Below are 14,491 nucleotides of genomic sequence, written 5' to 3'. Positions count from 1 at the left end.
CAAGAATGCCTGAGTTGCTTCACATTGCAATTTGAAGTTTCACTATCAAATTGTTTCAGATCATCTAGGCCTGCGTGACTGCAAGTTACACCATGGCACGGACAGTGGCGATAAGTTTGACAAATGAGAATGATAAGAATATGGCAAATATTAGTCCATGTTTGTATTATATCCATCCTGGATTTTGCGGGCTACCGGAGACATGAAAGATAGGTGGGCTGGGCATACAGACTGTAGCCACTTTAATAATCCGGAATGTGCCTAATATAATGATGGATACACTTCAACCACATTTCTATTCGACATTTTAGGTTTTGTGACGTCATTACGTCCAGCTGTTTTATCGACACAACAGTTTATGGAAACGCACAGTGGTAGGCAATTGTCGCGTCTGTCTGTGAATTAAATGTCGAGAAAAAAAATCACTGGAAAAGTTCATGGAAACATAGCTATTGCAAGTTTTGATTACCTATGTAATTGCTTTCCTGTTATAAAGATGTTGTGGATTTGTTTTCTTCTTTCTTTCTTTCTTTCTTCCTAGTGTAGTAGTTAACATACCATAGCAGACTGGCACCAACACTTTGGCTAATGTTTACCTGTGAGGGTTGCCCTTCATTTCAGACACAGGTTGACTTTTTATTTTAGTTAACCAGACAAGTCAGTTAAGAACAAATTCTTATTTACAATGATGGCCTACCCCGGCCAAACCCGGATGACGCTGGGCAATTTGTGTGCGGCTCTATGGGACTCCCAATCACGACCAGATGTGATGTAGCCTGGAATCGAACCAGATACTGCAGTGACGCCTCTTGAACTGAGATGCACTTGGGAGCCTGAGTGACTGGTGTCCCCTGAAAGCAGATCTGGGACAAGGCACATTTCCCTAAACGCTTCTCACTCTTTTTTTATGACACCATTTCATGGCTCAAATGGATTGCTTAAGTTACTAACACTCAATTCCTCAGTGAGATAAACTCAATTGTAACTGTTAGTTAGTAAGCAAACAGAGAATCCAAAACTGCCAATGAGAGGAGCCACAGGGCTTAAATAAACATAAGTCTATTTCCATGGCTCAATAATAATACTTTACATAGTATAATATGTTTTTACATATAATAATGTTTTAAATAAAAAGTTGTACATATCATTATTTGCTGTGTAGGCCAACGCTATTTTGGAGCAGACTTGTCATGGAAAATGAACATCCTCCAACCCCATAACAAACATGATGAAAAACAAAAGAACTAGTTCCATTAACTTTCAATCACTGTTGCTATATTCATTCCATGACCAAGGTAATGATCCATCATGCAGAAATCATTTGCCCATGTGTTTTTTCAGTGCTGGTACAGAAACCCAACCTGTACTATATTAAGGAATGGTTGCTAGACCTGAAGCATGTACCAGTGAGGCTTTTTTTAAGATGACCAATTAAATAGATGTAAAATGCCTTCGCTGCTCATTTAATTAAAATGTGCATAATAGAAGTACTCAAGGACATTTGAGAAGTGCAGTATCCTGTCCATTACCCCATAGACAGGAAGCACAGCAGTGCCCTATGATTTGAGTAAACACAGCGAGTGAAGAAGCACAATATCGCCTTGTTCAAAAAGGTAGTTCAGGCACATTAGCATATAGGCCGACAATAGATCTGCATTAGGTCTACTGGCCTTGAACAGGTTTGTGTTCCACTCACTCGGCAACATTTATTTTCCTTTCCTTGCAGTCATGTTTTTAAATCCTGTGAGTTGCAGTGCTGGGGTTCAGGGATTTTAAACCTCAGATTCTATGAGGTTGTGTGGGCTTCAAGTCATAAATTGCACTTATTCCGTGGCCCAAGCTGTGACATGAAAATAAACAGCAACTCAGATACTTGTAGGGCCCTTTGTTGTTATTGTTGTTGATTAAAGGTCAAGTTGTGCAACACAGACCAATTCACTACTGATAACATATTTGGCAGATAGCATTTCTCGGGATAATGGTATGCTAGACGAGCCTATACCTTGTAGAGATACTGCTTTAGTCTGCTTACCTTGGGTTTTTCTTCTGCTATGCAATAATGCCAGTCTCTTTGCATTACTTTTTTTTTTACATGCAGCTACTACCATCATGCAAATGTAGAAGGTATTATTCTGTACAGATTTTAGGTAGAGCAGGTAACATCAACTGCTTGTTATGGGACTAGGCCCACTTTCGAGTCGCTTTTCTTCTGAGGACACTCCCTACCACTGTCCGACGTCACCGACCAGGATTGAATGGTCTCTGTAAAAATACATGGAATTGATGAAAGGGAAAGGCTCAGGGCTGTACGAAACATCATCGTTTTTTCTATTTGTATTATAGACAAACGTGTAGCGGAATAATCGACATTTTCCTATTCATGAAGGCACACGGATGACGAGTTTTTCCGTTTTGTAAAGTAAACATGCGATTGGTGTTGCGTGTTTTTCGTGTTGTTGTTTTTTTTGCGAGTGAGAGATAACTGTATTCATGTCTAGCGGATTGGAATGAAAGTCCGCCATATTCTGCTTTACCACGCCCGGGAGTCAAGCTATTGGAAATAAAGGGGACACGTTGTTTCATGTATTTTTTCATCAAACGGATGATATGATAGGACTATATTGGACGTAGGATATGAAGACATGCCTTTTAATAAAAGACGTGAAAAGGATGACTGGACAAGAATGAGAATGCTTATCACAAAGACTACGGACGGATCTGTTGATCATATTTAGAAGAGAATTCACACTACCCATTACCCAATTAAAATTGTACTGACATTAAGTTAACTCCCCGAGCCACTGTTTTCTGACTGACAGGCGACCAGAAAGGACACGAAACGGGGGGCAACACAAATATAAATTTTATTTGAACCACATCTAGGTTATGTCCTATTTATATTAAACGCGTCCGTGTTTTTTCGCCAGCTGCTAGGGCGTGATATGATATTCGTTAACTGTTATAATTTATTGCAACTGGAATCTACATAAAGAAGCAGGAAAAGTAATTTTAAAAGAATGACCCTTGACTCCATAATGGCGTGTTGCCTCAGCGAGGAGGCGAAAGAAGCCAGGCGGATCAACGACGAGATCGAAAGGCAGCTCCGCCGGGATAAGAGGGATGCTCGGCGGGAATTGAAGCTGTTGCTTCTCGGTAAGCTAGTGGTGATGATGAGATGCAAGTAAAGCCCAAAATTCCATTTGGGTAGTGATACGCGAGCTACGCCTGCGAATCAGCCTGTTTTAACTTTGTAACCAGCCACACATGTCGAATTTAGTTCCAAAGCCATCTTATTTGAATATATACTGAACCAAAATATGAATGCAACAATTACAAAAATGTTACTGAGTTACGGTTCATGTAAGGAAATCAGTTAATTTAAATGAATACATTTGGCCCAAATCAATGGATTTCACATGACTGGGAATACAAATATGCATATGTTGGTCAAAGATACCTTTAAAAAAAGTAGGGGTGTGGATCAGTAAACCAGTCAGTATCTGGTGTGACCACCATTTGCCTCATGCACCAAGACACATCTCCTTTGCATAGAGTTGATCGGGCTGTTGATTGTGGCCTGTGGAATGTTGTCCCATTCCTCTTCAATGGCTGTGCGTAGTTACTGGATGTTGGCAGGAATTGGAACATGCTGTCGTACACGTCGATCCAGAGCATCCCAAACATGCTCAATGGGTGACATGTCTGGTGAGTATGCAGGCCATGGAAGAAATGGGACACGACAATGGGCCTCAGGATCTCGTCACGGTATCTCCATGCATTCAAATTGCCATCTATAAACTGCAATTGTATTCGTTGTCCGTAGTTTATGCCTGCCCATACCATAACCCCACCTACACCATGGAGCACTCTGTTCACAACATTGACATCAGCAAACCACACAACGCCATACACGTGGTCTCCGGTTGTGAGGCCGCTTGGACGTACTGCCAAATTCTCTAAAACGACTACGTTGTAGGCATCTTATGGTAGAGAATTAACATTGAATTATCTGACAATAGCTCTGGTGGACATTCCTGCAGTCAGCATACCAGTTACGCACTCCCTCAAAACTTAAGATATCTGTGGCATTGTGTTGTGTGGCAAAACTGCACATTTTATTGTCCCCAAGGTGCACCTGTGTAATGATCAAGCTGTTTAATCAGATTATTGATATGCCACACCTGTCAGGTAGATGGATTATCATGGCAAAGGATATGCTCACTAACAGGGATGTAAACAAATTTGTGCACAACATTTGAGAAAAATCATCCTTTTGTGCATATGTAAAAAAAAAGTGGGATATTTTATTTCAGCTCATGAAACATGGAACCAACACTTTACATGTTGTGTTTATATTTTTGTTCAGTGTATTTAGCTACCATTTTTTTAATCACTCGCACCATCCAACAATTGATTTCAGTGATAGTTGAGGATGATAGTTGTGATCCCTAAATCATTCCAAGTGGTTTCCGTCTGTTTACTGATGAGGCCAAAGTCTAGGCGTTTTATTGGTAGCAATTACAGGGTCTAGAACTCCTGAGCTAAAAGCGTGTTTACAGTGGTGTTTATCTGTTGGCCTACACTATTAAGCATGTAGACATTCCTGCATGTTTCGAGTCCTAACGTTTGGCCCAACAATCTGTGCACGCCATTCGCCCATGTCTCTGAAATAGACAGCTGTTTTAAATGCTTCAAGTGATAGAAATCTGAACGCACTACCAGCGCTTTGAAAAGTTGTACTAGTTATACTTTCCTGTGGATATATTGTCTCACATTCCTACCTGCAAAAGGACTCACTGGTCAACCAGTGAAGTAAGTTAAAATATGATTTTATTCAGCATTCTGCTTGTTAGAGGAAGTTTTTCCAAACAAATGTACAGCACAGTCTGATTATCAGGCAAGCCTACCCATTGACTCTTGAAGAAGATGCCTAATGTTAACACAACTGTCCTTTTCTATCATACCCACAAATAAAATATGGTTTTATTAGTGTTTACAAACAAGAAGACCGCAAGCAAGAATAATAGCTTTAAAATATGTTTAGAGCTATCATGTGGATGTCATGGATTGTCAGTCCTTGCATCTAGAATGCTGGCTATATGCCTATACCTATACCAAAACAAGTGGCAGGGACCACGTTTCATTGTTTTATCTATTCCCAGAATGTAGCTTTAATGGACTATCTATTACAAAAGTACTATTAATGACTAAATGTTGTCTATTTGATCAATGTTTCACATATGTTCTACTGTATGATGAATGTTACTTACGTAAAAAGGCTGGGGGTTTTAGGTCTTTGGCTTGTAAATTAACTGGGTTAAAAAGGGGCAGATGTAATCAAATCAACTCCTAGCTGCCTGAACTGAAAGCCTGCACTCATAGGCCTACGGGACATGGGTCAGTAAGCTGGATTTTCCTCACATTTGTTCCACGGCAGCAGCGAATCAACAATTCCTTGAAATGCAGTATGGGTAATTCACAGAAAAACCACTCATGTAATTACTAACACTCTAACATTGACCGTTCACTTTAGTTTTACGAGTGTATCAAGGAAGTCCAACCATTGTTAGGCAGCTCTGTCGGACATGTGTCAGTTTGGGGACTCCAGATACATTTGACATTTTAGTCATTTTGCAGAGCAACTCACAGGAGCAATTAGGGTTAAGTGCATTGCTCAAGGGCACATTGGCCGATTTTTTTTTTTTCACCTAGTCGGCTTGGTGATTTGAACCAGCGACCTTTCGACTACTGACCCAACACTCTTAACCGCTAGGCTACCCGCCGCCCAGATACAGTGAACTTTAGCATCGATGCCAATGTTTTAACACTGTACTGTAACTATACTAGATCATTGGCCTTGTGTCAACAGTTTCCTGACTCGAATGCAACCCCTCAAACACCACTCAGAATACAGGCTCTCTAGAACCAGGCACACACTATAGATTTTTGACTGTCCCCTCTGAATGCAAACAAGTGGGGCCTCTTTCTACTCATTGGCTCTTTGTCATCACGCTGGAAGAAGTTTATTCCACAGCCTCCTTTTGTTCTATGAAAACTGAGGCCGCGTTCCAGCCTGACTACATTGCAGACGCCTGCCATATCTCACAACACCTGGATAGGTGTTTAACATTTCAGCTAACCGCATCATATAACAAAGCAATCTGATGCCCAACTGTGCAGTCAATGGCATAGCGCCCATCCATTGGTTGATGCAATGCAGAGACTGCAATGTAGTTGGCCTGGAAGGTAAGGAGGAAATGGTGGAAATGGTCCTTCCTCCCGACTCTCTTTACTTTTGAAGCTGAAGTGCCATGGGGATGATCTTAGACATCCTAATGGGAACAAGATCTTCCCTAGAGCTGTCTGTTTGTGAATTCAGGTGGGATCATCGGTAACATGTATGTATAGTAGACCTCAGATACATAATATAAGAACAACCAACATTAGAATGAAAAGCACAAGCTATATAAATTAAATGTATTATGTGATCGGTCCAGAAAGGTTCCAATCTATAGCAGGGTGTGGTGTATACAGAGGAAGAGTCTGCTTTTTATGATGCAAAAATCTAAAATGGTATATTTCATGTTCATATCATGGCACTCGGCAGGTTCAAGAAAGGGGAAATAAAAACCTAGCTCGGTTCAGAGCACTTCACTTATAAACCAAAGAGTATTTAAAAAATCAACAAATTAAACAATCTCTTTTGTGGCTAGGCTTGACTTTTGGCTTTTGGCTACGGGATTTCACTCACGCACGTTCTTCGTCTTTTAATCCATTATTTTTCTTTGTCTCAATGTCCTCTTTCCTTTTCTTGTTTCTTTTCTCTATATTTCTCCTCGTTTCTTTGTCGATTCATTCCTCGCGTGTCTCCATTGTTCTCTTTTGTCCGTGCGTAATTGGCCCTGTACCTTCCCCTGCGCCGGTAATAAGGGGTGTGCTTGGGGAGTCTTGTGACATCGTCAAGGATTCCCTGTGTTCCCCCGCCCCTCTGACTCCCATTGATCGCCACACCTCTGGATGGCTCACACACCCCCGTCCTCAGAATCTACCCAGGAGGTCGAGTGCCCTCTGGCCGCGGCGGGACAGTAGTTTGCATTTCCGTGATGGACCCTGAATCTGTAGTTACCCTACTATTATTCTCTTTGTTTCTCGCCATGCAGGTGAGTGGTGCGTGATCAGTCAATCAAGGGAATTTGCTTCCTAACAAATAATATCGCTAGCCTCTCTCTTTCAACCTTGCATATTTCCTTTTTCTCTCTGAGAGTTTACAGCCAATGTAGGCTATGGGGTGCTTGTCCTCTCCCAACCCCTTGAAGAGCTGCTCCTATGCCGAAATCAGAGGTCTCTGGCTGCACAATGAAGTCACTGTCCAAGTTTGGTGTGCTTTGTACTGGTTTCGTGCACAGGGATTCTTTAAACTTTTGGAAACCTATTTTGACTGCTTGAGTCCACTTCACCTGGGTGGGAAGGTCTTTCTTTGTCAGGTCGGACAGTGGAGCGACTATAGATGCATAGTTGGGTATAAAGCACTGGTTGTAACTTGTGATCCCTAGGAAGGATCACACATGCTTTTACGCACTGGCCTTGGCCACTCCCAGATAGTCTCCACTTTCTTTGTCTGGGGGCATATGAGACCACTCCCATTCGTGTACCCCAGATATTTAGCCTCATTTCTTGCTGTCAATCTAGCTCCACTTCGGCTCCCCAGCAAGGCCCGTAGCTGTTTTAGGTGCATCTTTCAGTCTTCTCTGTGGATCACCACGTCGTCGATGTAAGCTGTAACGTGAGCTTGGTGGGGTCTAAGTAGCTAGTCCATTAACCGCTGGAACGTCACGCCAACTCCGTGAAGCCCGAAGGGTAATTTCACGTAATGTAAAAGGCTTGTCTTCTGGGGCAAAAGGCACCTGCCAATAGCCTTTATAGTGAGATCTAGGTTAGTTATGTAGCTCGCTTCTCCCAACCGCTCTGTCAGCTCATCTACCCTCGGCATTGGGTATGCGTTCATTTGGAGATGTCATTCCTTCCTCAGAAGTCCTGAGCAGAATCTCATCATTCCGTCTGGCTTCGGTACGAGAACTATCGGACTGGATCATGCGCTGTGGAACGACTCAATAACATTTTTTGATTTTATTGGTCGCATACACATTTTTAGCAGATGTTTTTGTGGGTGTTTTTGCGGGTGTAGCGAAGTGTAGCGGGTGTAGCGAAGTGCTTGTGCTCCTAGCTCCAGCAGTGCAGTAGTATCTAACAATGCACATCGATCTAAAAGTAAAAGAATGGAATTAAGAAATATATAAATATTAGGACGAGCAATGTCAGAGTCCGGGAGTGTAAATATATTTATAAACTGGGTGGTTCGAGCCCTGAATACTGATTGGGTGACAGCCGCGGTATATCAGACCGTATACCACGGGTATGACAAAACACGTATTTTTACTGCTCTAATTATGTTGGTAACTAGTTTATAATCGCAATAAGGCACCTCAGGGTTTGTGATATAGGGCCAATACTCCGTGATGCGCCATGTCTAAAAATAGCCCTTAGCCATGGTATATTGGCCATATACCACTCCCCCTCATGCCTTATTGCTTAAATATGTGATGGGATGTATAGACATTATGGAAAGTATGAGGATAGAATATTTAGTATTTCTGTAGAATACGTAGGATAGAATAGTATATATGCAGAAATAGTTTAATAGGATTAAATATAAAATTAATTAAACAGTACGTACACTTTATTAAAGTGACCAGTGTTCCATTATAAAAGTGACCAGTTATTCCATGTCTATGTACATAGGACAGCAGCCTCTAAGGTGCAGGGTTGAGTAACCGGATGGTAGCCGGCTAGCGACAGTGACTAAGTTCAGGGCAGGGTACTGGGTGGAAGCCGGCTAGTGATGGCTATTTAACAGTCTGATGGCCTTGAGATAGAAGCTGTTTTTCAGTCGCTCAGTCCGAGCTTGGATGCAGCTGTACTGACCTCCTGGATGATAGTGGGGTGAACATGCCGTTGCTCGGATGGTAGATGTCCTTGATGATATTTTGCCTTCAAGTGACATCAAGTGCTGTAGGTGTTCTGGAGGGCAAGCGGTATGCCCCTGGTGATGCCTTGGGCAGACTGCACCACCCTCTGGAAATCCCTGCGGTTGCAGGCAGTGCAGTTTCCATACCAGGGGGAATACAGCCTGACCGGATGCCCTCAATGGTGCATCTGTAAACGGGGGTATTAGGGCCCATACCAAATGTATTCCGCCTCCTGAGGTTGAAGAGGGGCTGTTGCTCCTTCTTCACCACTCTGTCTGTGTGGATAGACCATTTCAGATTGTCAGTGATGTGTACGCTGAGGAACTTGAAGCTTTTCATCTTCTTCACTGCTGCCCCGTCGATGTGAATAGGGGCTAGCTCCCTCTGCTGTCTCCTGAAGTCCATGATCAGCTCCTTTGTTTTGTTTATGTTGAGGGCAAGGTTATTTTCCTGGCACCACTCCGCCAAGGCCCTCACCTCTTCCCCGTAGGCTGTCTCGTTGTTGTTAGTAATCAGGCCTTCTATTGTTGTGTTGTCTGCGAACTTGAGTTGGATGATTGAGTTGGAGGGGTGCGTGTCATGTAGACATGGGTGAACAGGGAATAAGGGAGGAGACTGAGCATGCACCCTTGTGGGGCCCCTGTTGGGGATCAATGTAGTGGAGGTATCGTTTCCTACCTTCACAACCTGGGAGCGGCCCCTTCGGGAAGTCCAGGACCCAGTTGCACAGGGCGGGGTTCAGACCCAGGGCCCTGAGCCTAATGATGAGCTTGGATGGTACTATGGTGTTGAAGGCTGAGCTGTAGTCAATGAACAGCATTCTTGCATAGGTATTCCTCTTATCCAGATGGGATAGGGCAGTGAGCAGTGTGATGGCGATTGCATTGTCTAGGGATCTATTGAGGCGGTATGCAAATTGATCTGTGTCTCGGGTGTCAGGTAAGGTGGAGGTGATATGATCCTTAACTAGCCTCTCAAAGCACTTCATGATGACAGAAGTGAGTGCTATGGGGTGATAGTCATTTACTTCCGTTACCTTTGCATTCTTGGGTACAGGAACAATGGTGAACATCCTGGAAGCAAGTGGGGACAGCAGACTGAGATAGAGAGAGATGACATGTTTCTGTAAATACTCCAGCCAGCTGGTCGGCACATGCTCTGAGGATGCGGCTAGGGATGCCGTCTGGGCCGGCAGCCTTGCGAGGGTTAATACTCTTAAATGTCTTACTCGCATCGGCTACGGAGAACGAGAGCCCACAGAGCTTAGGAGCGGCCCGCGACGGTGGCACTGTGTTTTCCTCAAAGCAGGCGAAGACGGTGTTTAGCTTGTCCGGGAGCAAGACATTTGTGCCCACGAAGTGGCTGGTTTTCCCTTTGTAATCCTTGATTGTCTGGTGTCCCTGCCACATACGTCTCGTGTCTGTGCCGTTCAATTGCAACTCCAATTTCTCTGTACTGACGTTTTGCCTGTTTGATTGCCTTACTGAGGGCATAACTGCACTGTTTGTATTCAACCATATCTCCAGTCACCTTGCCGTGGTTAAATGGGCTAATTCACACTTTCAGTTTTGCATGAATGCTGCCATCTATCCACGTTTTTTGGTTTGGGTATGTTTCAATAGTTTCCATGTCTGTCAACGCCATCTCTCTCACTCCCTCCCTGATTATTTATCGTCACTCAGCAGGGATTCTGTAAGGCCTTAAGTTTACTCTCTTGCCTGGCTCTGTGTATAAATTATGCTGGATGAGGTATGTATTCCCTGGGAGGGAGGAAAATACCTCCCAGTGTCGGTCAACTAGTGCCCGTAGGTTCTGCTCTTGCTCGCACGTCAGCGACCCCAAACTTCCGGGCTGGGAAGTCCGGTTGTAGGCTCTTTGTTGCGCTTGCTGCGCACTCTCCATGTGTTCCTTCACTATTGGCCACACCGTGGCCATCAGGTCTCGCATTAGAGCGACATGTTCTATCAGTGTTCTGTGGGGACACGGCTGGGCTTCCCACGCCTCCTTGGCGAGGTCCAGGATCCCTCTGCACTGCCTCCCATATAACAGATCGAATGGAGAGAAGCCCGTTGACGACTGGGGTACCTTCCTAAGAGCAAACAACAAGTGAGGTATTAACATGCCTCAGTTCCTCCCGTCTCACTCAATCTCCTTCTTCAGCATAGACTTAACAGTTTTAATCAGGCGTTCACATAAATCATTGTTTTGGGGATGATATACACTTGTGAGTGTTTGACTCATATTGTACAAGGTGTGCAAGTCTTTCATTATGCGGGACATACACGGACGGGGTCACTTGGTCCGACAAAATAGAGGAGGGTAGGCCAACTCTGGAGAAAATCTGAAACAGCTCCTTTGAAAACCCTTTAGTGGACATATTAAGCTGGGGAATGGCTTCGGGGTAGTGTGTTGCGTAGTCGATTACCATGCGTATATATTCGTGCCCTCTGCTGATTTGGGTAATAGGACCCACCAGATCCATTGCTATCTGCTCAAAGGGTGTTTCAATGCTGGGATGTGCAGGTTTCTGTAATTGACTTCGGGGTCGTCTTTTGGCACTGGTCGCATGACTTCCAGCACTTTTCTACATCATTCGTAACATGGGACCAGTAGAATCTACTCATGATGCACTTTAGTTTTGTTGACGGCCAAGTGGCCTCCCAGCACTTGCTAATGCTCCAGGTACAGTAGAGTACAGTGTCTCTATATGATCCTGGCACCATTAAGAGATCTAGAACCTCGTCCCTTCTCTTAACCACCCAGTACAGTAAGCCCTTCTTTATGCAGTAATAGGCTGATTTACCTCATTGATGCCCTACAAGCGTTTCCCATCCACTACTTTCACTTTGCGCCACCCCAAAATCAGGTCTGTGTCCTGCAACTGTGCAGCGCCAAACTGTACTATCAACTCATCAGATAAAGGAAAATCTTGGCTGTGTATTCTCAGTGGGGGGCCTTGGTCTCCTCCGCTCTCTGTTGGGAGACCTGGGCACGTGTCATCCTCTGTCGTTTCTTGAAACAACTGCCTGAGCCTCTGATCTAGAATTGTATTTTTCTTCCTCCCCAGCACTCGATCTGGGTGCAGAAGAGACGTCTCCCTGTTGTGCCAGTAGGGCCCGGCGAGTGCGCGCCTGTTGGGGACGTGTTTTCTCAGAGTGTGCCAGTGACTACTTCACATTGCTTATGTGTATCAAGGAGGTTCTGTTTACTCTGCCATAGGCTCTCGATCAGCTTACAGTATCTCCTAGCAGTACTGGTACAGGTAAATGGTTCACCACCCCCATTTTCATAGTGCACTTGCCTTTGGTAGTTACTAACGTAACCTGCGCCACTGGGTATCTGCGTGTCTCACTATGGATACAGGAGACTGACATCTGTTCCTGACACAAACCTCCGTCCTGTACTGTGACAGAACTCGGTTAATTATACAACCTGAGTCTAGGGCTGTGGCAGTCACAACATTTTGTCAGACGGTTATTGTCATGCAAAAGTATGCCAGTCTCACGGTAATTGACTGTTAATTAACATAAACAGGTTTAGCATCTCTAGGCCTCCACGCATACAAGCCTCCACGCAAATTTAAAAAAGTTGCATAAATCAATTTAATATACATCATCACAATGAATCCATTATTTTCTTTAATCGGGTCTAAAGAAACATTATGATATGAAGAAAATGTATTTCAGAAGAACAGAATATGTTGGCTTACTGTATGTTATCTGGCTTTGATCTATGCAATAGGCTGTAGGCTTGTTCATTTAGCTGACAAGATTTGCTTTTAAGTCAATTGCCATTATTTTATATTTATATAAAATCATAAATATTTAAATATGGTTTTATAGTGAGAAGAATATAATTTAACTTAGCTGTATAAAATAGAAAGGATATTTTTCCCATTCCGGAGCAAGTGCGCATATTAAGTGGCTATGTTGAGTGTAAAAGTGATCATTTGAAACAGGTCCTATACACCTGATTTAGAGTTATTTGGCAACTTTAGTTGTGAATGATACAAACCTTAGAATGTCTTAGAAATCAAACATGTACAGACTGCATGATGCGACTATGGGGTATTGATGATTTGAGAAAGTAAAAAAAGAAGAAGCTTGCGATCAGTTTCTTGCCTCGGCTGCACACACTGTTCTCTCATCATATTTTCACCCATCAGACTATTCTCAATTAATCTTGTCTTTACTAATATGTAACATTGTTTTCAATTTAGAGTGTCCCATTATCAAATGGGCAGGAACAGGGGCATGAGATAAAAATACCTGTCATCTGTATGCAGTCCAATAGCAAATGGAGTCCGCACGCTTTCCCATGGTCCGTTTTTCAATGATGCCAGATAGGCTACTTCGGTTTTATAGTGCAGCATGTGCTTAATATGAGCAGCCGAGAAATACATTTACATTTACATTTACATTTAAGTCATTTAGCAGACGCTCTTATCCAGAGCGACTTACAAATTGGTGAATTCACCTTCTGACATCCAGTGGAACAGCCACTTTACAATAGTGCATCTAAATCATTAGGGGGGGAGGGGGGGGGTGAGAAGGATTACTTATCCTATCCTAGGTATTCCTTGAAGAGGTGTGGTTTCAGGTGTCTCCGGAAGGTGGTGATTGACTCCGCTGTCCTGGCGTCGTGAGGGAGTTTGTTCCACCATTGGGGGGCCAGAGCAGCGAACAGTTTTGACTGGGCTGAGCGGGAACTGTACTTCCTCAATGGTAGGGAGGCGAGCAGGCCAGAGGTGGATGAACGCAGTGCTCTTGCTTGGGTGTAGGGCCTGATCAGAGCCTGGAGGTACTGCGGTGCCGTTCCCCTCACAGCTCCGTAGGCAAGCACCATGGTCTTGTAGCGGATGCGAGCTTCAACTGGAAGCCAGTGGAGAGAGCGGAGGAGCGGGGTGACGTGAGAGAACTTGGGAAGGTTGAACACCAGACGGGCTGCGGCGTTCTGGATGAGTTGTAGGGGTTTAATGGCACAGGCAGGGAGCCCAGCCAGCAGCGAGTTGCAGTAATCCAGACGGGAGATGACAAGTGCCTGGATTAGGACCTGCGCCGCTTCCTGTGTGAGGCAGGGTCGTACTCTGCGGATGTTGTAGAGCATGAACCTACAGGAACGGGCCACCGCCATGATGTTGGTTGAGAACGACAGGGTGTTGTCCAGGATCACGCCAAGGTTCTTAGCGCTCTGGGAGGAGGACACAATGGAGTTGTCAACCGTGATGGCGAGATCATGGAACGGGCAGTCCTTCCCCGGGAGGAAGAGCAGCTCCGTCTTGCCGAGGTTCAGCTTGAGGTGGTGATCCGTCATCCACACTGATATGTCTGCCAGACATGCAGAGATGCGATTCGCCACCTGGTCATCAGAAGGGGGAAAGGAGAAGATTAATTGTGTGTCGTCTGCATATAGCAATGATAGGAGAGACCATGTGAGGTTATGACAGAGCCAAGTGACTTGGTGTA

At 44.2% G+C, this 14,491-nt stretch overlaps 1 protein-coding gene across 1 annotated transcript in view; it reads left to right on the top strand.

Annotated features, from left to right (window-relative positions):
- The first annotated feature begins 65 nt into the window (after positions 1-65).
- Positions 66-14,491, top strand: part of LOC135514331 (guanine nucleotide-binding protein G(q) subunit alpha) — a 42,167-nt gene continuing 27,741 nt past the window's right edge. The window contains exon 1 of the mRNA XM_064937740.1: positions 66-3,153. Coding sequence (XP_064793812.1) covers positions 3,018-3,153 — 136 coding nt within the window. The 5' untranslated portion in view covers positions 66-3,017. The remainder of the gene's footprint in view (positions 3,154-14,491) is intronic.

This window comes from Oncorhynchus masou, chromosome 25, assembly GCF_036934945.1.
Source record: "Oncorhynchus masou masou isolate Uvic2021 chromosome 25, UVic_Omas_1.1, whole genome shotgun sequence".
NCBI classification, from domain to species: domain Eukaryota; kingdom Metazoa; phylum Chordata; class Actinopteri; order Salmoniformes; family Salmonidae; genus Oncorhynchus; species Oncorhynchus masou.
This window is presented reverse-complemented; position numbering and strand designations above follow the sequence as displayed.